This window comes from Juglans regia, chromosome 7, assembly GCF_001411555.2.
Source record: "Juglans regia cultivar Chandler chromosome 7, Walnut 2.0, whole genome shotgun sequence".
Lineage (NCBI taxonomy): Eukaryota > Viridiplantae > Streptophyta > Magnoliopsida > Fagales > Juglandaceae > Juglans > Juglans regia.
Window position 1 is genome coordinate 15,802,205 of NC_049907.1, and position 21,027 is coordinate 15,823,231.

The 21,027-nt window shown below is 36.7% G+C and overlaps 1 protein-coding gene across 5 annotated transcripts in view; it reads left to right on the forward strand.

Annotated features, from left to right (window-relative positions):
- Window positions 1–532: 532 nt before the first annotated feature.
- The window catches only part of LOC108985315, a 29,042-nt gene continuing 8,547 nt past the window's right edge, over window positions 533–21,027 (forward strand). For all 5 annotated transcript variants that reach the window (XR_001995165.2, XR_001995167.2, XR_001995168.2 and 2 more), the window contains exons 1-9: window positions 533–807; window positions 2,340–2,530; window positions 2,632–2,692; window positions 2,849–2,897; window positions 7,605–7,659; window positions 7,731–7,818; window positions 10,627–10,745; window positions 12,730–12,855; window positions 16,270–16,363. Coding sequence is in view for 1 of the 5 variants with exons in the window: in XM_018957575.2 (XP_018813120.1) it covers window positions 606–807; window positions 2,340–2,530; window positions 2,632–2,692; window positions 2,849–2,897; window positions 7,605–7,659; window positions 7,731–7,818; window positions 10,627–10,745; window positions 12,730–12,855; window positions 16,270–16,363 (985 nt within the window). In the remaining 4 variants the exon portion in view is untranslated. The remainder of the gene's footprint in view (window positions 808–2,339; window positions 2,531–2,631; window positions 2,693–2,848; window positions 2,898–7,604; window positions 7,660–7,730; window positions 7,819–10,626; window positions 10,746–12,729; window positions 12,856–16,269; window positions 16,364–21,027) is intronic.

Consider the following 21,027-nt stretch of genomic DNA (forward strand, 5'->3'; position numbering starts at 1 on the left):
TTTCTTAAAAAGTTATAAAAAAGTTATTTTTTATTAATACGACTTTTTTTTTTTAATAAAAGAATTATAGAAAATTTATATATTTAATACTTATAAATTGAATTAGTTTTAGAGAATCTTCATTAGCTTGGCCAAATGAGGAAATTAGTTAAAATTTAAATAATTTATATTAAAAAGAATTTATATTGGATTGGTTATCTCTAAAATAATTTAGATTTCTACTACAGTGATTGACCAAATATATAGAATCATAATTGATTTATCAAACATTAAAATAATAACTTTTCACTCCAACTAAAATATTAAATTATTATTAATATTAAATTAATAGAATTATAAAATATGATACAAATAAATTCAATAAAAAAATTATTAGTTTAATAATATTTTATTATTATATAGAGAGTAAATATTTAATCTAATATAGAGATTGAATTTAAATAAAATAAATAAATATAAAAAAATATAATGTAGATGGATTTAATCAATCCAACGACGATGCTGTTAACGGAATAACACGTTTGGATACAGTCATATTGTCCGTACGAAAGCAGTCAAATTTCTCATCTGGTCTGACTGTCCAAACACCGCCTTAAATCAATAAGATGGCAGATAGTTATGCTACTCTCGAACAACCATCGGAAAAAATGTCTCCGGCTAACCTTAAGGACAGTATGGAAGAGCTTCTGAGGTTTACTCTGGAGTCTCATATAGACGAAACCCTACAATTCGATCTACAGCTCTCCAAGGCCTTCTGCTACAACCTCCTCAAAGACGACCCCACCGACACCAACTCTTCCCCGATCGGTAATATTTTGTAGAAAGAAAAAGAATTCGATTTTTTTACAAGTTACTTCCCGTTTGGTTCCCGGTAAAATTTAGGAAAAGAACAAAGAGAAGCAGTGAAAAAAATGTGGCGGTTTGGGAGCCCGGAAATAGAAGAAGTACTCTGAATTTTCAGTTTGTGGGGGTTCAATAAGTGCTGATTTGAAAGGAAAAAAAATCGATTTGTGGGAGCATATTGTATGTTTTTGGAGTTCGAAATAGTACAATTGGAAAATGGGGAAAAATAAAAGAAATGCGAAAACTTTGTTTAATCTGCTTGGTCTCTAACTTGATGTAGGGAAGGAAAGAACAATTAACGATGTCGGCATCTTGAGTATTTGATTTTGTTCGGAACTCAGAAAGAAGTTTGGATTGCCGATCAAAAAAAAAAAGAGGAAGAAAAGTGTTTGGACAACACCAGTATCGAGTATAATATCAAGCTAGAAATATGTAACCTACTAATGTAAGGGTAATGCATTAAGTTCACCATAGGAAGTCGATCGGTTTTGATATAAAGAGACACCTTTGGTCCCAGGGACATGTAATGCCCTGGATGAAATGTAGAGAATGAGTAAGTCCTCGTTTATTTGTTGAGTTAAGGTCAGAAAACAAAAGAGCTAAGGATTCCAGATTTGTAAATCGAAAAATTCTAGACATAAGCCCCACACTCCTCACAACACTTAAAAAGATATGATTTTACTCTTTTATCATCATATTTCATGAATATGATGATAAAAGAGTAAAATCATATATTTTTTAAATGGTGTGCAGAATATGGAGTTTCTGTGTAGCATAACTCTTGTAAATCGCACCTTTCGGAACTCAATGAGATGAAAGAAAAAAGGGTTCACTTGGGTCTATTGCATTTATTTCCTTTGCCTTATGAAATAAAGATATAAAAGGCAGAGATTCAAATTTCCAATTAGTTTTATTTCCAGGGTTTTCGTGGCTATTAAATGGAGTGTTAACTTTCAGATTTAGAAAATTCTTATTCACAAATTTTCTTTTGTATATCATACTCTGTTTGGATGCTAAGAGTGTCTCAGATCATCTGTGAATAGTAGTAAAATAGTTTGTGAATAATAGTGAAATAGTTGTGAATGGTAATGAACTGTTTGTGAATAGTGGTGAAGTAGTCTGAGAAGAGAACAATTGTGTTCCCAAACAGAGCCTTAATACCCTTTGTCATCTGAAACAAACTAGTAGTAATTCATGTCAAGAATCATAGTGAAACTTTCTTCATTTTATTCAGGGGTCATGTTATCTATTATTCGTCTGCAAGAAAATGCAAATGAAATACAAAAAATTCATTAAATGGAACGCAATAATCAAATTGAAAGGTCTAGTCATACAATATGCGTTCTAGGTCAAAGATCACATTCTGATGAAGAACTTCTGTTACTTCTTTTGTTTACATAATTTCTAAAGAGAGTGGTCTGAATTGATTCTATTTTGATTGTAGATGTCTGCTTCATTAAATTAGAGGATTCTAATTCATCATACTCGTTTGACAGATTCTTCTCTAGGAGTCCCGTCATATCCTTTATACAAGCAACTGGCATCGTCATTATTAGAATCAATAGATTCTAAAACCTTCTGTAGGTCACACTGCAATTTTATGTTGATCCCCAAAGGAATCTCCTTTAAGCAGAAAGAAGCTGAATGGCAGAAACTGGTTTTCCATAAGGGATCTGAACTAGTGAATGTAAGTTTTGATTGATGGTGTTATTTGATGCCAATTTTTGTTGATGTATGAAATGTTGAGGCTCACTTCATATAAACATAACTTATGCTGAATTTTAATAGCTTATGAAGACTGCAGTCCATGAACTTCATGTTCAGGAGCCTTTCTTTTCACAGCTAAAAGGTATCCAAGTGTTTCTACTGTGAATTTCGTGTTTCTTGTCTGAACATGACTAAATAATATCTATGTTGTAATAGGAGAATTAGCTATTTCTATGTTGATTACCAATCATTTTCGAAGCATATCTATCTTATCTGGTAATTTTGACATTGGATGTAGATGGCCGGAAAACAATTGAAGGAAGGTGTGCTGTTGGTGACTACAATAGGTATACAAATTCGATCATTTGTAAATTTACTGATAAATGCTTTTTTTTTTTTTAATGCATTTCTCATATTGTATTGTTAGAGATAATATTCTTGGGTTTATGACTTTTTAATGAGGATTTTGGTGCCTAACATGGATATCTAATGCAGTCACCTAATGCAATGCAGAAATTGAGATATTTATTTTGTTGGTTTATCATTGAAACTAAACTAACGTAAAGGCCAATAGGATTAGTTGGGGGCCCAAACTAAACTAACTGAATTTGATGTAACAAGACATAACTAGAGCCATGTTCCACTCCCAATCTAAGAGTCCTCCCCAAGAAGGTTGTCATTGCAATTTTTAACTTGAATGGTTTTTGATCAAATTTTGTCTTCCCAAAAGTAGTCACAATAAACCCATTTAGATCATTGATTAGGTTGGAGTAATGCTAGATACAAGTCTAGGACTTGCAAACCTCCTGCAAGCCTTTTGAAAAAAAAGGAGGTCACAAAAGTTGGTTCAGGTGGTTTTTTCCAAAGGGCTTTTACAGGGCTTGCACACCTTATGCTTGGACAAATAAGTTTCCTTTAGGTTGTTGATCTTGGATTAGGTCAATAGATCAAGTTCAGCCTAAACCACCTCAAATGACATTTGTGGGCTATGAGGGCAGGGTGTAGAAGACCGCTAGAAGAGGTTGAGGTATTTCTCTCATTTCATTATCTATGAGTTGACTGATGGGTCTAATTTTAGATTTTGACATGATGTGTGATTCAGGGGCCAGTTTGAAGACTTTCTCCTTCCGTCCCATTGTAATGGTGCTTCAATTGCATAACATTTGTAGATTTCTGAAAATATGTCCTACTATAATATTACTTTCATCAAATCAGCCCATGATTGGAGTTGAAGTTGTTCTCTTTGTTCTTCAACAAGTTGTATTCTTTTAGTTGGATTATAGGCGGCGATGATCAAGTATGTTTGGTCCCGTCCAAAATATGGATATTTGGGGTTAAATCCTTCTTTAATGCCCTCATCCCTCTAGTCGGCTCACCATTTCTTAGAAATATAATTGGAGAAACAAGTCGCCTTTGAGGGCAGCTTTTTCTTTTTTGTTTGGGTGTCTGCCTTAGGATAGATTTAATTGACATATAATTTGAAAAAGAGACATATTGTACTACCAAACATTGGTGTTCTATGTACAAGTAGAATGAGGAAAGCATTGATTATTTTCTGCTATGTTTTGAGCATTGATCATCTTCAGCACTTTTGAGTATGGGGGTAATCGGTCCGGTCGGTACATGGGGAATTTTCAGACCGGACCGAAAATTTCGATCCACCCATTTTTCGGGCCGAGATCGGACCGATTACCCCTATAGACCAGACTGGACCAGACCATTATCTATTGGTCCGATCGGTCCATTCCGGGCCAGTGCAAAATGGGCCACATACAAAAAGCCCAAAATTACATTCTAATGTGTAGTTTTGCCCAATTATATAGAAAAAACTCAAAATTTTTCCAATTTTGAACATCAACTATTTAACTTTATTTGCACATTTTGTTCTAGAAAATAGCCTAAAGAAAAGTTGGAAAAATTATCAAAATTATCCATATCCATCCATTAAAATTAGCAATCATCATAATAAAATTGAAAACAAAAAATAGAGAAAGAGAAATTGAAAAATGCAATATCATCCAAACTCCAAATAAAAGAAAAAAATAGAAAATGAAAGGAAACAAAATTATGTATCATTGCATATAATATATTAGTTAATTGCTAGTATATTAGTTAATAGTCTATTTAACATTTTATATGGTCAATGGTGATAGTTAGATGAAAATTACCTATTTAATTATTCAACTACTATATAAAATAATATACATAAAAAATATTTAAAAACTATATATACACTTTGGTCGGTCTGGTCCAAAAAAGCCACACCCTTGGGCCAGACCAAAAACTGAAATTCTAAGGTTATATGGACTGAAACTGACCAATATACTTATCAGTCCGGAACCATTCGGTCCAGTCATGTTTTCTGGCCCGGACCGGTAAACTTACACCCCTACTTTTGAGCTTAAGTGGGTCATCCTTGGCAAGTAGTGGAGTTGTTTGCATGCTAGTGGAGCCCTTTCGGAAGTCATTGAGATTCATAATTTTGTAGGATGGCCCTTTTGTGCTTAATCTTGTGCATTTGGCAAGAGACAACTCTGGACTTTTGAAGACAGCAAGAGGATGGTAACATAGTTAAAAAATACAAAATTCAGCACCCCTTGACTACTTACAACAGCTCCTAACTCTCTAGCTTTCTAGATTTCAAAGACTTGCTTCTTCTTGTCGTTACTAGTTGGGTGCATCCTTTTTTATACTTCATATTTACTGGGTTGCACCTTTTATGCTTTGAATAAAACTACGTTATCTATCAAGGAAGAATTTTGGTTTTAGTTTATTAACATAAGTATGAATGGACAACATTCATTGCAAGTTTTATTTCAGCATGCTTGTTAATAACTACATTACTTTTCAGAAGATAACCCTTATATGATAGTGTGCAAGTGATGGCATGATATATACATAAAGATGGCATATGCAACAGGATAATAAGTCAAAAAAGGACAAAGTAAAAACAGCAAGAAAACCTCACGTCTGAAAACTAAGTGGGAAATAATAGAGCAGGGAAAATTCTTGAAATTTCTCTTTAAGGAGACCATAGATTTATATATCTAGGAATTGTAATTCAGTTGGTCATGAAAGAGGTTGTGTCTCTTCTTGTTCTATAATTGTTTGTGTGGAAGTATTTTGGGGGATCTTAGTACTCTATTTCATTTGTAACCTGCTTTTATTGCTTGTTTTCCTGCTTGTGCTTCTGAATCCAATGCCGCATGGACATGGATTTTGGCCTATTTTTTGAACTTCATAATGTAACACCCAGGATTGATTATAAGAAGGTGGTGAATGAGATCTCACATTACTTAGAAGGGATAAGTTCTTGTACTTTATAATGACATGTTTGTAGCATTAATTAGTTACTTTGGAGTATAGACTTAGATGTGGTTTGGGCCTTTATTGGATTGTTACAAATGGTATTAGAGATCCAACCAGAAGTCTAGGTCTTGAGCTATGCCACCTATATTGAAATGACCTGATAAGGACTTCAAAGATTTAAGGGGTGGAGATTGTAATAACTCGGATTTGATTATAGGTTGGTATTAAAGAGAAATGATAGTTGCAGTAGTGAAAGTGCAAGCGTGTGTAGTCACTTTGAAAAAAGTGAATAAATATGGGGCCCACATGAAAAAATAATAATTTTTTAATAGTGAACCCCACTCTTTTTCAAAGCAACTGTACGGCGCTTGCGCATTCCACGACTGCATTTAGCATTACTCATATTAAATGGGATCTCCCATTGCTTGGGTGGGAGAAATTATTGCCCTTTATAATGATTATAAGGGAGTTCAATTGTGTCATTGACAAGTTCTTTTAAAGTATTAGTCTAGATGATGCTTGGACCTTCGTTTGATCGTTGAACATAGAACTTGCTTTTCCATCTTTTATTATAACCCATCCTGGGCTGCTCAATTACATGGACTATCTCTGTGTGTGTTTGTTTTGATCTCCAGTAATGGTTGATCCCATTTTAAGGGCTTCTTAATTCTTAATTCTTGTCCCTTTTATGGTGATAGTTAGGTGTGGAAATAATACACTAAAAGATTTATTCCCCTCAGTATTCAGGATTGCATGTGAGAAAGAAGCTTCAGTGGTTAGTTTTATGGTGATAGCTTGGGATCAAATACAGTGGAACATCATCTTTAGCAGAGCGGCTCAAGACTGGGAAGTTGGTAGTTTTGAGTTCTTTCGACTTTTGTATTCTGTGAGACCGAGCATCCAAGGAAATGACAAGTTGTGGGGGGTACTGGCAGGTAAAGGCAGATTCTCGGTTTGATTGTTCTATAAGTCTTCTCACACAGGTGCAGAACACTCAGTTTTCATGGAAGAGGATTTGGCGGAATAAGGCGTCTCTCAAAGCGACTTTCTTTGCAGGGACAACTTCACTGGGAAAGATCTTGGCGACGGCTAATTTGCGGAGACGTGGGATGATCATCATAGATTAGTGCTGCATGTGCAAGAAGAGTGGTGAAACTGTGGATCATCTTCTATTGCATTGTGATGTTGCTAAAGCATTATTGGTTGAGGTGTTCAGCATATTAGAGTTAGTGTGGGTTATGCCCGCCACAGTGGATCTTGGCTTGTTGGACAAATCTAGGAGGTATTTCACAAATCAAAGCCTTGTGGAAGATGGTTCTTATTTGTATTCTATGGTGCTTATGGTAGGAGTGAAATGATAGGACATTCGAAGACAATGAGAGATCTTTTGAGGATCTTAGATATTTTTTTGTTAGAATGTTATTCATATGGGCCATAGCTATAGATTTTAATTGTTTAGACCTGCATGATTTTCTTGTTTCCTTTTCTTCATCCTAGATAGGCGTTTTCTCTTGTATACTATCTTTTGTGTACTTAGGCTATGCCTATTCTATTAATACAATCGTTTACTTACAAAAAAAAAAAAATTATTGTCCCTTTTTTTTCCTGAGAAGACTTATGGTTTCAATAAGTCGATTTTTCCCATGTTGACTAATTGATTATGTTTTTATTGGCTTTGTATGTGTTTTCATTTTACTTCTCTTTTTCTTTATGATTATGCTTACCTTTTACCTTTATGATTACAGGATTGCATCAGGATCTTTGATCCTTTTTAACAAATGTGTGATTTTTGAAGTCCAGGTGTGAGTGCTTTTATTCATTTTTATTTCATTTTTTTTGGCTCTGCTCTTTGTAACTCCATAAATTTGTAGGATGTACATCGTTATGCTTCATTCTCCAATATGTTGGGTGCGGAGAGTCTTGCAAAAGTTCTTCCTGGAGTTGCAACCATTGAAGAAGGTAAAAACTTCTATTTGTATTGAGTTTCTTGTGGGTGTGATGTTACAATTTGTTCATTTAGGAAAATGAAGTTTTTAGCTCTGATAAATAGCTAGAAAGACTTGATTAGGAAAAAAAAAAATTAGCTAGAAAGAGCTACTTCTCACAAACATATTTATGTACCTTAGTGAAATTGGAGAAATAAATTAATCTTGCATCAAAATATTGCGGTGACCATAGCAAGAACAAAACTTTGTTTTGCATTGTGTGTATTAGTAATAGCAATCAACAATAATGATAGTAAGAACAATAAGAGTATAAAAGCAATAGGAACAGTAATAATACTAGGTCTCTCCAGGATTGGAGAGCTGCTACTGGTTCACACTATTTACCGAATCTTGGGAGTTCTTTTGATCTTTTAAAAATTAGATGCTGGTTTTTATTTGGGCTATCTTTCTTATATACATCCTGTGCATTAGGTAATTTCCCTTTGTTGCACTATTTTAGTGAATCTTATTAATGTACAGAAAATAGCAATGACTATAGTAAACGCTGTGGAAATAAACCGGAAAAATTAGCTTTTAAAATCTAACGACCAAAGGAAAGTCCAAGTCACATCTAGGCCTATTATCCAAAAGGACTAGTCAAGGTTAGAATTAGAACCTAATGGAGTCATTATTAAGGTCTCTTTCTCAAGCAATGTGGGTCCCATTCACAATTTTTCTCTACTCAATCCAGAGTATTGCAATCTCTCCCCTTAAATCATTATCATCCTCTTTAGGCATCTCATCTTAGGAGGCATGGCTCAGGTTCCACACTTCTGTTTGTCTCTAAGATCATTTGTAATGACCTAAGGAAAGCTCAAGCCACATATAAACCTATACTCCAAAATGACTAGTCAAGGTTAGAATTTGTAATCATTCTAATGGGCTCCCGAATAAACAATGTGGGATCCCATTCACCATCTTCCTATACTTAGTTTGGGGTATTACACAAAAAGCTTCACCAATGTTTCAAGCTTATGCGCTGGTCAACTCTGCATGAACTCTTGGAAATCAGTCTTAATACCAATGGAAGGTGTGTAGTAACTCACCTTGAAGTACAACTAAGTTTTAGGGATGTAGGTAGCTTAAATGCCATATCATACAAAATGAAATTTATGAAGTGAAGACGTGGAAGGAGTAGAAAAGGAAAAGAGAGAAACTTTGTTTATGCTCTATATACTTATCATGAAAAAGAAGGAAAAAAAATGAAAAGTTTCTCTTGAAGGTAGCATTATCATTGGAAAATTTGGAAAGTCTCCCTGTGCTTCACCATGATTGAGATTTGCCCCTTGTGCATTTGTTTGAGGAATAATCCCATGTGATATGAAAAATTTGATTTTTGACCCTCTATTACTATTTCCGTCCATCTGACTGAACATAAACACATGGCAGTTTGTTAGACTGACACACGGAAATTCATCTTCTTTTTAATCTTTGGACCGGACATGGTGATAAACTGGGTTTTACACCAACCAATAGGAGGCTGACGTGTTAGTCTTCAATATCTTTAACAAAAAATGTGCCACACAAGATATTTTATCATGAAAGATCCTAGAGTCTGACACATCTTCACTCCATCAAGTTCAGATCCATCTTGATTCTCTTCATCCCCCCATCTATCTTAGTGGTCACACTCTCTTGGTTTTGTAAAAATCCTTCACAGAACGAGTCACTCTGTCCTCTTAGTCACTGCAACACATTTTCGGTTTGCTGGTTTTTAACCATTAAAGAGCTCTTGGATGTGCTGCTTTAGCTCATGAACCCAGGTATTGAGAATGCTAGCCTTGATGAATCTGTTAGCTGCTTGTCGCAATTTCTTATTTGAATTGATAGATTTCAGAATAACAGAAGATCTATGGTTTTAGTTTCATTCAGTTCAGATGTTGAAGGTGCATAATATAAATTTTCAAGAAAACCCACTAGCTCAGAAGAAGTAAGTTTTAGTCTGCTGAAATGGAGAAAAATGGTACAGCCGATGAATTTTATCGTTGTATATGCGATGTGCTCATATTTTATGAAAATTTGTCCGAAAAGTAGTTTTTGGTGGTGAAAAGTGATGGATTACCACAACAAAACCTAACCTGAAGGACTTCAAGTTCCCCCCCAAATCATGGCACACGAAAAAATAAAAAGCCATGAAATCTGGAGTGGAAGCTAGACAGTTTTTTAAAACACACCAAACTCACAAAAGTACCAGCACAGGTTTTCAAACTGAGATCTTGAGACCACAACGGGCGGCATGGATCATGACTATGGTGCAGCAGAACTACGCACAGGCAAGCGAGACTGTCTTGGAATAGGCAAAAGCTCTGGTAACGGGTCATATACAAGAGCAACGCCTAGGAGTGATGTTCTAGTGAGACAAGAATATCATGGATGGTCATGCCATTAAAGTCAATTACAATCGACCATTGGAACAAAGTGGAAAAAAAGAAAGTTCTGAGTACGCAGGGAGAACACTGGGAGAGTATACTCCCTGTGTATTTGGGTTATGCCTAATTGTGTGAATTAATGAAAAAGATTATATTCTGTGGGCAGGGGAAATACACTGTTACCTTAGCACAAACTTGTCAATTAAACCATAGCTCTTAAATTAAGCATCTTTTTGGTCTGGGAGTCTCCAAACTCTTTTTTTTTTTTGGCTTTGTGTTAAGTTATCTTTATAGTCACTGTGATTGGTATGATTAATTGACCACTGAATAAAACTGATTTTTGAATTTTATTTGTGCTTTAAAGTTCTTTTTACTTTTTTCAGTCCTGGAATAATAGGCATGCTGCTTTTCAGGTGTACAAATCTTCAGGAGATTTTACACAGAAGAGAAGGAAATGTCAAATGGTGTTCTTGCAATCTATGTTTCAAAAGTGGATATTCAGCCATACATTTTGTTGGCAACCCTACTTTCTGTACGTGTTTACTTGCTGCCATGTATGATTTGAATATATTATTGAAAGAAAAGAATAACTTCATCCCTTTTAGAAAAGAACGTGCTCCTGATTTCTTGGTATGACTGTCTTGGTTTTCATCATGTTGTCTTCATGTTGGATATGTTCACAAGAGATTCATTTTTCTTTTTGGCTGGAGGTAAGGAATATATGATAGAATATGTAGAATTCATATCTGTTAAGGTAAACGCATTCTCCCTCCATCCCACAGTCCATATTTTTCTTTCCTTTTGAAGGATCCTAGTGAGTGTCCACTGTTCAAAGTTAGAAACACTGACATTTTGCTAATCAACCGCACTTTAAAAAAAAAATGTGGAGACGATTCTCCTTAAAATCTCAGGAAGATTAATAAAATTTTTCCTTATCAATATACTTATTTTTGGATGCAGAGTATATCCAATGCTTCATGCTTAATAGTGTTGTGGCAGAGAAATTACTGGTAAAATTAGTCTGTTATAACTACTTTCTTTTGGTCAAACAAGAGATGAAATCTAATAATGGAAATGATAAACTGATGACCTCAATTTGTTGGGAAAACAGAAATATCATTTGAAATATGAGGATATCCTGCTTGTTTACATGCAGCATGAATTCTGTAGCCTTCCAGTTAAAGTGTACAAACTGAATGCTTGAGCTATTAAGTGGAGACACCAAATTAATACATAAAATCCACGTCAAGTCCCAAATGCAAGTGATATGGATTCCCTAACCTTTTCAAGTTAAAAGGCATTGTTAATCCCAAGTGGTTGGCCTAAGTGGTGAAGGCCTTGGTCTTGAAGTATCACTTCCATCAAGGTCTAAGGTTCAACACCTCATGGGTGTAAACAATCCTTTGGGGCCACACCCCCTGGTAAAAAGCCAGCAATTTAACCAGTTTCGTGTAGGGAAACTTCTAAGGGTGTGGTGTACGGGACTGTGGTTTACTTTGCAGGGGTAGGTCCAAAAGGCCCTGCCTTGGAGAGGTTCCCCAACATAAAAAAAAAGTGGCATTGTTTTTTATATCATTGGTTTTAGATGTTGGGAGTAACAAGCTTTAGTCATGGTAAAAGCGGACTTCTCAAACTTGGGCTAAATCTTTGAAGGCTGAAAATGTTGACATTTCAATAGGATTCAAATTAATAATGCAATGGAATTTTGGAAATTTCGTTGAAATCTTTGAAGGCTGAAAATGTTGACATTTCAATAGGATTCAAATTAATAATGCAATGGAATTTTGGAAATTCCGTTGAAGTCTGTAATTATGATGCAATTTCACCATGATAATTTATTATTTGTTGCTACCAATTCTCACAATTTTTGGACCATGAATCAATTTGTTATTTGAACAAACCAACCAAGAGTAGTGACCTTATGGACAGCTTTTGGTTACTGAACCTTTTGTACCATTTGAGACTCATGCTATTGCTGTTTGGCTCCTTTTGGTTATTGTAATTTTACTTTTTAATAAAGCAATCATGCTAATTGCTATGTATCCTTAAATTTGGGGATATGTATCTTGCAATCATTTTATTGGTTAAGATGGCTTCACTTGCTTGTGGCCTTTTTATTTTTTAACTTTTTTCTGTGTGTGGCCTCTTTCACATGTTTGCATCCCAAGAATGTATAATCATAGTGCTTCTGATAACTTTCACATTCAGCTCTCTAGATTGCCTTTTATTGTCTTTTTTCCCGTCCTGTCCCTCAAGGTGTTGTTAGTGTTCAGCTTGTGATCACCATTCACTTTTTGTTAATATGATCAGTAATATTATTACTCCTCAGTACCTGTGCACCTGCATGCTCGTGCACATATATACACACGTCATATATCTCTGTCTGACTACCTGTACACCTAGTGGCTAGTGCTCCAATGTCCTGATATATGGAGTATTTATCTTCAGGGTCTGCTATATGCCTCCCATATTTGCAATTTTAAGTGAATCAGACTTTTTATATTTTTTTTTTCCAGGAATTGAGTTATGGGGGTGTTCAAGGCCTTCTAGGTCTGACACATACCACAGGGACAGTTCCAGATGCACTTCCCCCACCAAGATCAACTCTTCTATCATCATTTATGCTGCCATGTAAGCCAAATGTAAGATTATTAATTGCTCTGTTCTTCAACTGCTTTCAAAAGACTTTCTTCCTTGTTAGAAGTTGCTTTCTTCATAGATTTTGGAACTGCTTGTTTAATCTTTTAATATCACTATATTGATTCCTGGCACCTCTTGTTGGTAATCCCGTTAATTTTTTCCTTTTGCCCACTTCTTCTATAGGTCGTTTCTTTCCGTTTCTGTCTATTTTCATTCCTACTTTTGTGGGTTGTCTGGTTGGATGCAATGAATACTGTGAGGAGTTTATTGGTTGATACCAAGGTTTTTGAATTCTCAAGGGATGGTGCGTCTCTGTTCTGATTACAGAAAGAAGCTGGAATGACATTAATTTCATTACTATTGGCAAATCGATGATGAGTTGGCTGGCGACTGGCAGTGATGGATTTTACAAAACATTGCGAGAGGGGTAATCACATATTTTTTGCACAATGTTGGTCAAACACCTATGGATGCTACCTGATGATGGTGGAATATGGGGACGGAGCTTAGACGTGGTTTCATCATCATCCTTGAGGGTGTCAAGGGGATGGGCTGGAGAAGTTTCCCTGATACAATCACATCCCAGTGACTGGTAGCAGCAATATATGGTTGTAAGGGAAAGGGACCGTATAGAATTGAGAATACATGGGAAAGATGAGGTTGGGGATGATCCTGTCTCTCTGTATGCCTTGCCACCAGGTCTGAACAGGGCTGGTTTTTCCTTGCATTGGGTATCGCTAAAAGTGAAGGAGATTGAAGATTAGCCTCTAAAAGAGATACAGAATTAAAGAGACTCGTTTGATAAATTGTGATGTTAGAGAGGGAAGCGTAACTAGAGGAGGGACGAAAAGGGGATGGCACTAAACCTTTCTTTATGAAGCCAAAGAAGATTCTTGTGGAATGTTTTGGGGCTGAATGATATTAACAAGTGCCTCCATGTAAAGAATATTCTTTGTCATTGGGAGGTGGACGTTGTTTGTTTGTAGGAAACTAAGCTGGAATTTATTGCTAGAAGTATGATTAGAAGTTTGTGGGAGATATTTACGTGGGATGGACGTTCCTTGCCTTTAAGAGGGCTTCAACTGGTATCCTAGTGCCGTGTGATAAGAGGGTTGCAGAACACCTTGTGGTTGAGATTGCTGGTATGTGCAGTTAGTGGGACGTGCTTTGGTGTAATGGAGGGGATTTAAACATCACTCGGTTTCTAAGTGAGAAGTTGGGAGAGTCTCATCTAAGTCCAATTATGTCAGGATTTGCTGACTTCTTGTTTGATTTGTATGGATTTTCCCCTGGGCTGGGGGTGAATTCACGTGGTCCAATAACTGGGTCCTGTCTAGTTTGTACAAATACCAGTTTGGGGGGAGTCTCATCTAAGTCTGGCCATGGCAGAATTTTTTGACTTCATCTTTAATTTAGATCTCATGAATTTTCCACTGGTCAGGGGTGAGTTCACATTGTCCAATAACCAGGTACAATCTAGTTTGGATAGATTTCTAGTTTCTTCATCTTGGGAAGCGCATTTTCTTGAAGTTATTTCAGAAGAGATTACCTTGGGTTTGCTGACCACTATACAATCAGGTTGAATTGTGGGGGTATCCATGAGGCTCACAGATGCTTCAAGTTTGAAACATGTGTTTAAAAGCTGATGCGTTTGTGAAAAAGTTGAGGCATTAGTGGTCATGTTATTAGATTTCCGGCACTCAAGTTTTATATTGGCGGGCAAGCTTAAAGTTTTGAAGAACAACTTGAAGAAGTAGAATTTGGAAGTCTTTGGCAATGTTGATTGCTTGAAGAAGTCTCTTCTTGAGGAGATGCATGGCTTTGAGGGTAAGGAAGAGATGAGGGTAGTTTTGGATGAGGAGATGTTGATAAAAATTCATGTTGCTACTAGACTTGAGAAGGTAATCCTGATGGAGAAAATAATCATTTGGAGGCAAAAATCTCGGGCTCTTTGGTTGATTGAAGGGTACAAGTGTACAAGTTTTTTCATCGGTGGCCAATTCACATTGGAGAAATAATGCCATTGAGATGCTCCACATTGAAGGTCTTGTTCTTTCGGACCACTTTGAGATCAAGGCTCACATTGTTCACTGCTATGAGAGACTACCCACAAAACAATTTGCTTCGAGGCCTAAACTTGATGGTTTAGCTTTCGAGTCTATTGTTCTTATGAATGCAAATTGGCTGGAAAGACCATTCGAAGAGGAAGAGGTTCATTAGGTGATAAGTGGAATGGCTAATGACAAAGTTCTGGGACCGTGGCTTTTCCATGGAATTCTCAGGCTTTTCCATGTCACAAGGGTTTTTCATGAATTTTATTATTTTAGGAAGTTTGAGAAAAGCCTTAATGCGAGTTTCATTGCACTCATCTTGAAAAGAGCCATGGCCTCAGATGTGTGGGGGTTTCGCCCAGTTAGCCTTGTGAATGGGATGTACAAGATCATATCCGAGGTTCTTGCCAAACGCTTGAGCATGGTCATGGAAAGATTATTTCAAGGTCTCAAAATGCCTTCGTCAAGGAGAGACAAATTTTAGACTCGGTGCTCATTGCCAATGAATGTTTGGAGAGTAGAATCAAATCTGGAGTGCCAAGAATTTTATGCAAATTGGATATAGAGAAGACTTATGACTATATGAATTGGGAATTACTATTTTTTTTGCTTGGGAGGCCCATTTTGGGGAGAGGTCAATAATGTAGATCAAGCATTGTGTATCCACAGCCCAATTCTCCTTATTCTTGGTGAATGGCACCTTTGTTGATTTCTTTAAAAGCACTTGTGGATTGAGACAAGGAGATCTGTTGTGTCCTTTCATTTTAGGAAATTTACTGTTCAGATCCTTAGTATTTGCGTTAGAGTAAACACATGTCGTTAGGGTCAAGTGTCAGATTGGTCAGCACTCAGTCTCCTAACAAAAAGGTTGATGTGTTAGCTATGTGCCACGTCATGACCAATAAGAAGAGGACATGTCATATTTTTAGAGTCAATGTTTAAAAAGTTTAAAAGATGTTGCATGCCACATCAGCATAAACAGTAAAAGTATTAAAAAAAAATAGTAGAATTGAAAAAAAAATAAAGATAAGATTTTAAAAAAATAAAAAATAAAAGCACATAAAAAATAGAAAATAACTTTAATTCTTTTTGAAAAAGTTAAAAAATTTATAGACTCATTTAAAATAATTAATAAAAAAAAAAATAAACTTACAAATTCTTTTAAAAATAAACCAAGTTAAAAAACTGCCTCGGATGGCTTCAGTTCTTGTGAAAAACAAAATATATTCATGCTTTGCTTGTTGAGTAGCTGAATCAGTACCTAATTTTGTAATTTTATTTTCATCCTTATTCTTTTTTTGATAAGTTATTCTCGTCCTTAATCTATGAGGGCTTGATAGAAATTTTGTCCTTTCTTGGCTTCAGGTAAAAGGTTGTACCTTGGCTCATGGAGCTAGGGCTTTGGCAAAGCATGCTAATAGGAGTAGTAGTAAATACTGGGGTACTTTGAAAGGAAATGGTGAGTATCTTGTTGAATTTACTCTTTTGAGATGAATTTATTTTCTCCTTTTCTTACCGTGGTTTATTCTATTACAAGTTTGCATACATAATCTAAAAGCGAAAAAATGTAATATCCTTCTTGTTCTAAGGAATAGTGATGCAATAAATTCAATAGAAACCAATAAGAATTTTAAAGGTGAGACAAGTGGAAGACAAGGAGGAGAAGGAAGAGAATGGGGAGGGGGAACAAAACAAGGCAGAGAGAGGGTCATCAAATTATTAACTCATCAAAAGTATATGACAACGGTGTTGGGGTGTATGCGGTGACTGGTTTTGGAGCTGAAAATCGAGAAACAGAGTGTTTGCTTGACGTAGGAAATGCGAATCTCAACCCGTGAGTTCACTCGACGTGCGCTCGATAGTGGGCTCGAGCGAAACTCAACCCGAGAGTTCGCTCAAGTCTCGCGCGACAGTGAGCTCGAGCCAAACACAAACCCTAGTGTTCCCTCGACCTCTGCTCGACACCCTGCTCGAGCCAATGTTGTTCGCTCGATGCACGCTTGAGTGAAAAATTCAGATTTTGTCAGATTAGGGTTTTCAATGTCATTTGCTATATATATGTCATATTTGACTTGTTTTGTACGACTTTCAGCATATTTTGAGAGAGAACAATTGTCTAGTGAGTGCATATTGTGTGAGAGAGTAAAAAACCCTAGAGAGTGTGAGTTGAGATTGAGTGATTGTAATTTCCTCTGGTTAATAAGATTTCTGCAGTTCTGTGAACGTAGGCAATTTGCTAAACCACGTATATTGTGCATCGTGTGCTTGATTGTAATTGCTTTTACTTTATTTGTCATTGTTTGTGTGTGTTTTGCACAACAATTCACAACAAACAGTACAAGAGTATGTTCAAGTAGACTAAGAAATTAAACCCTAGTCACACTTGGGCTAATAGCCCATTAGATGAAATAACATACAGCCCGAAAGTAACTTAACCCACAGTCCAATAAATAAATAATATGACAAATTCACCACAAAATAAATGTAAAATAACAATAGTAGCGATAACATAATCTCCAGCTCTCAATCACGAAGCCAGAAATTCATTGGTTGAGATTTCTTTTGGTGGCGACATCAATTCGCATGTAATTGGTGGCTTGTATTTGATTTCCTTACCAAGACTTTCGTGGCTGGAAGAAATTGACCTTGTCGAGTGTAGCTTCTAGTAGCTTTGGAAGTACTCCAACAAGTTAAGGTCAAGTTGTTACAACATGTCATTGGTAATTCATTTGCAGTGTATTGACTCCCCAACAAACTTGGAAGTGTTGAACTTCTTTGTTCTTGGCAAAAACAACATGCTTATCCAAAATAGCATCAATATATTATGGGTTGGTTGAAGGGGTAGTTGTATGGGATCTGCAATAGGATTTGTTTCAGGGTATGGGACTCTTCCTCAAAATGGTTGTCTAGGATAGCTATATGGCCCGTTAAGCAACTAGATCCTCTACCTTAATGTTGAGCAAATAGCATGGTTAAGGCGAATCTCAATGGCATGCATTTGGTCCAATGCACTACAACACTTTGAAAGGCCCAACACTACATTCTTGCAATTTTTGATTGAATAGATCTAGGTGGGAGCTGTTCAGGTTGAATTCAAACCACAATATAATCACATATGTTAAATGTAGTGTGACACCTACGTGAATCAGCCCGAATTTATATTGGGCATCATTCGCTAGGATTTGTGTATAGATATCATTCTACAAGGAAAATGTTGTGCAAATGCTTTGGGAAACTTTTTTTTTTTTTATAGGCAAATGAGATTAATAAAATTAAAAGGTACTATAGCAGGGGCTTCAAGGTACAACCTTTTCTTTATAGGCAAATTACGTTTTTTTTTATACCCCCTTAACATTCTCTTTGTACAACCATAACTCAAATGACCTTGTGTGCTTACAAGAAACAAAGCTGAAATTTATTCCAAGAAGAATTGTTTGAAGTTTATGGAGTTGTACATATGTGGATTGGGCTTATCTTGTATTTGCTGGGGCTTTAGGAGGTGTACCAGTTATGTGGGATAGAAGAGTGGTGGAGAAAATAGAGGAATTCATAGGGGAATACACAATGGCATGCTCCTTTAAGAATGTGGAAGACAACTTTTTGTGGGCTTTTGCTGGTGTTTATGAGCCAAATTTGGACAGCAATAGAGGACTATTATGGGAAGAAATAGCAGGAGTTCATACCTAGTGGGAACTACCTTGGTGTATCGGTGGTGACTTTAATGTTATAAGATTCCCAAGTGATCGTTCAAGGGAAAGTAGGCTGCGACCAGCCATGATGGAATTCTCGGAGTTTATTTTCGATTTGAGTTTGGTGGATATTCCCCTCATAGGGGGAGCATTCATGTGGTCCAATAATCATACGGGGTCTATATTGATAGATTTTTAGTTTCATCGGAATGGGAAACTCACTATCTGGATGTTTGTCAAAAGAGGTTTTCTCGCCTATGTTCATTTCCCTATCTTGTTGGATTGTGGTGGCATTCAAGGAGGGCGTTGGTACTTTAAGTTTGAAAATATGTGGTTGAAAACTGAAGGTTTTGTAGATAGGGTTAGCCAATGGTGGTCTTCTTATCAGATCCATGGCACACCTAGCTTTGTCCTTGCAGATAAACTGAAAGTTTTAAAAAGAGATTTAAAGCTTTGGAATGCTCAATCAATTGGCAATATAGGTGATTGCAAAAAGTCCATGTTGGAGAAGCCATAGGAGTTAGAGTGGATACAGGAGGGTCGGATTCTTCCCTTGGAAGAATTATCTCGAAAGTCAGAGGTAGTTTCAGAATTAGAGAGGGTTATCTTATTGGAGTTTTCTTAGTGCCAAAAATCAAAAGCATTATGGTTGAAAGAAGGAGATCAAAGTTCGAAATTCTGTCATAGAGTGGCCAACTCTCATAGGAGAACCAATATTGTTGAGATGCTGAATAGATGGTGTGGCTTGTACGGAGGCCCCTATGATTCGAGAGCATGTTGCTGATTTTTTTGAGCACTTGCTTACTAAACAATTGGGGTGGTGGCCAATGATTGATGTACTTGTCTTTGAATCCATAGAGCAACAAAATGTCCATTGGTTGGACAGGCCATTTGACGAGATAGAGGTTTATGGTATGGTGAGGAGAATGGTTAAGGACAAAGCACCTGGCCCTGACGGATTCTCTATGGGATTCTTCCAAGTTTGTTGGGATGTGGTGAATGAGGATCTAATGAAGGTGTACTAGGAATTTTTGTTTGGATGTGGTGAAGGAAGATCTAATGAAGGTGTTCCAAGAATATTTTTCGGTTGGAAAATTTGAAAATAGCCTTAATGCTACTTTTATTGTACTTATTCCGAAGAAGATTGGGTATTGGAGGTGAAGGATTATCGACCTATTAGCCTTGTGAATGGGGTGTATAAGATTATCTCCAAGGTGCTTGCAAACCGCTTAGAGAGGTTTTGGCGAAGCTCATTACAAAACCCCAAAATGCTTTTGTAAGGGGTAGGAAAATTCTAGACTCAGTTCTCATCGCCAATAAATGCCTAGATAGTAGATTAAAATCTGGCCAACCGGGGATCCTATGCAAGCTAGATATGGAGAAGGCCTATGATCATGTCAACTGGGAGTTCCTACTTTGTTTGCTTGGGAGGTGTGTATTTGGGGAGAGATGGCGCTCGTGGATTAGATGGCGCATCTCAATGGTGAAGCTTTCATTTCTAGTAAATGGTAGTCCCATCGACTTCTTCAACAGCTCCCGAGGCCTAAGGTAAGGGGATCCTTTGTCCCCACTTCCTTTTGTCCTTGTTATGGAGGCATTTAGTAGAATGACATCGGCCTTGGTTAACAGTGGCTTTGTGGATGGATTCTCGGTTGGTGACCCCAATAGTAGTGCTCTTAACATTTCTCAATTGTTGTTTGTAGATGATACATTGTTATTTTATGAGGCAGAACAAAACCAGATTCAGGCTTTGAGGGCACTTCCACTTTGTTTTGAAGCGGCATCAGGTTTGAAGGTGAACTTTGACAAATCAGAGTTGGTGCTAGTTGGTAATGTTCGCAACATCTGACAGTTAGCTAATACCCTTGGATGTAAGGCTTCCTCTTTTCCTTTGAATTACCTTGGTCTTTTGTTGTGGGCAATCTCAAGGGCTAAATTGATATGGGATACAGTGATTGAAAAGGTTGAATGTAGATTGGCAGGTTGGAAGAAATTGTACTTGTCGAAAGGTGGTAGGATCACCTTAATCAAAAGCATTCTATCTAATCTACCAATGTATTTCTTATCGATATTCCCAATTCCAGCAAGTATTGAGTCCATGATTGAGAAACTTCATCGTGATTTCCTTTAGAGTGGTATGGGGGATGATTTCAAATTACATATGGAAGTGGGGTAAGGTACGCTCTCCAATCTCTTTTGGTGGATTGAGAATTTGAAATATGAGGATTTGTAATTGATTGCTTGGAAAATGGTTGTGGCGATATAATTTGGAACTGGAAGCCTTATAGAAGTCGGTGATTGATCGCAAATATGGAAGTTTGTTCCCGAGGGGGGGTTGGTGCACTAGAGAGGTACGTGGGCCTTTGGTGTGGGAGTTTGGAAGCACATTTGACGTGGGTGGGGGGTCTTTATTCGGCATCTAGACTTGTATTGG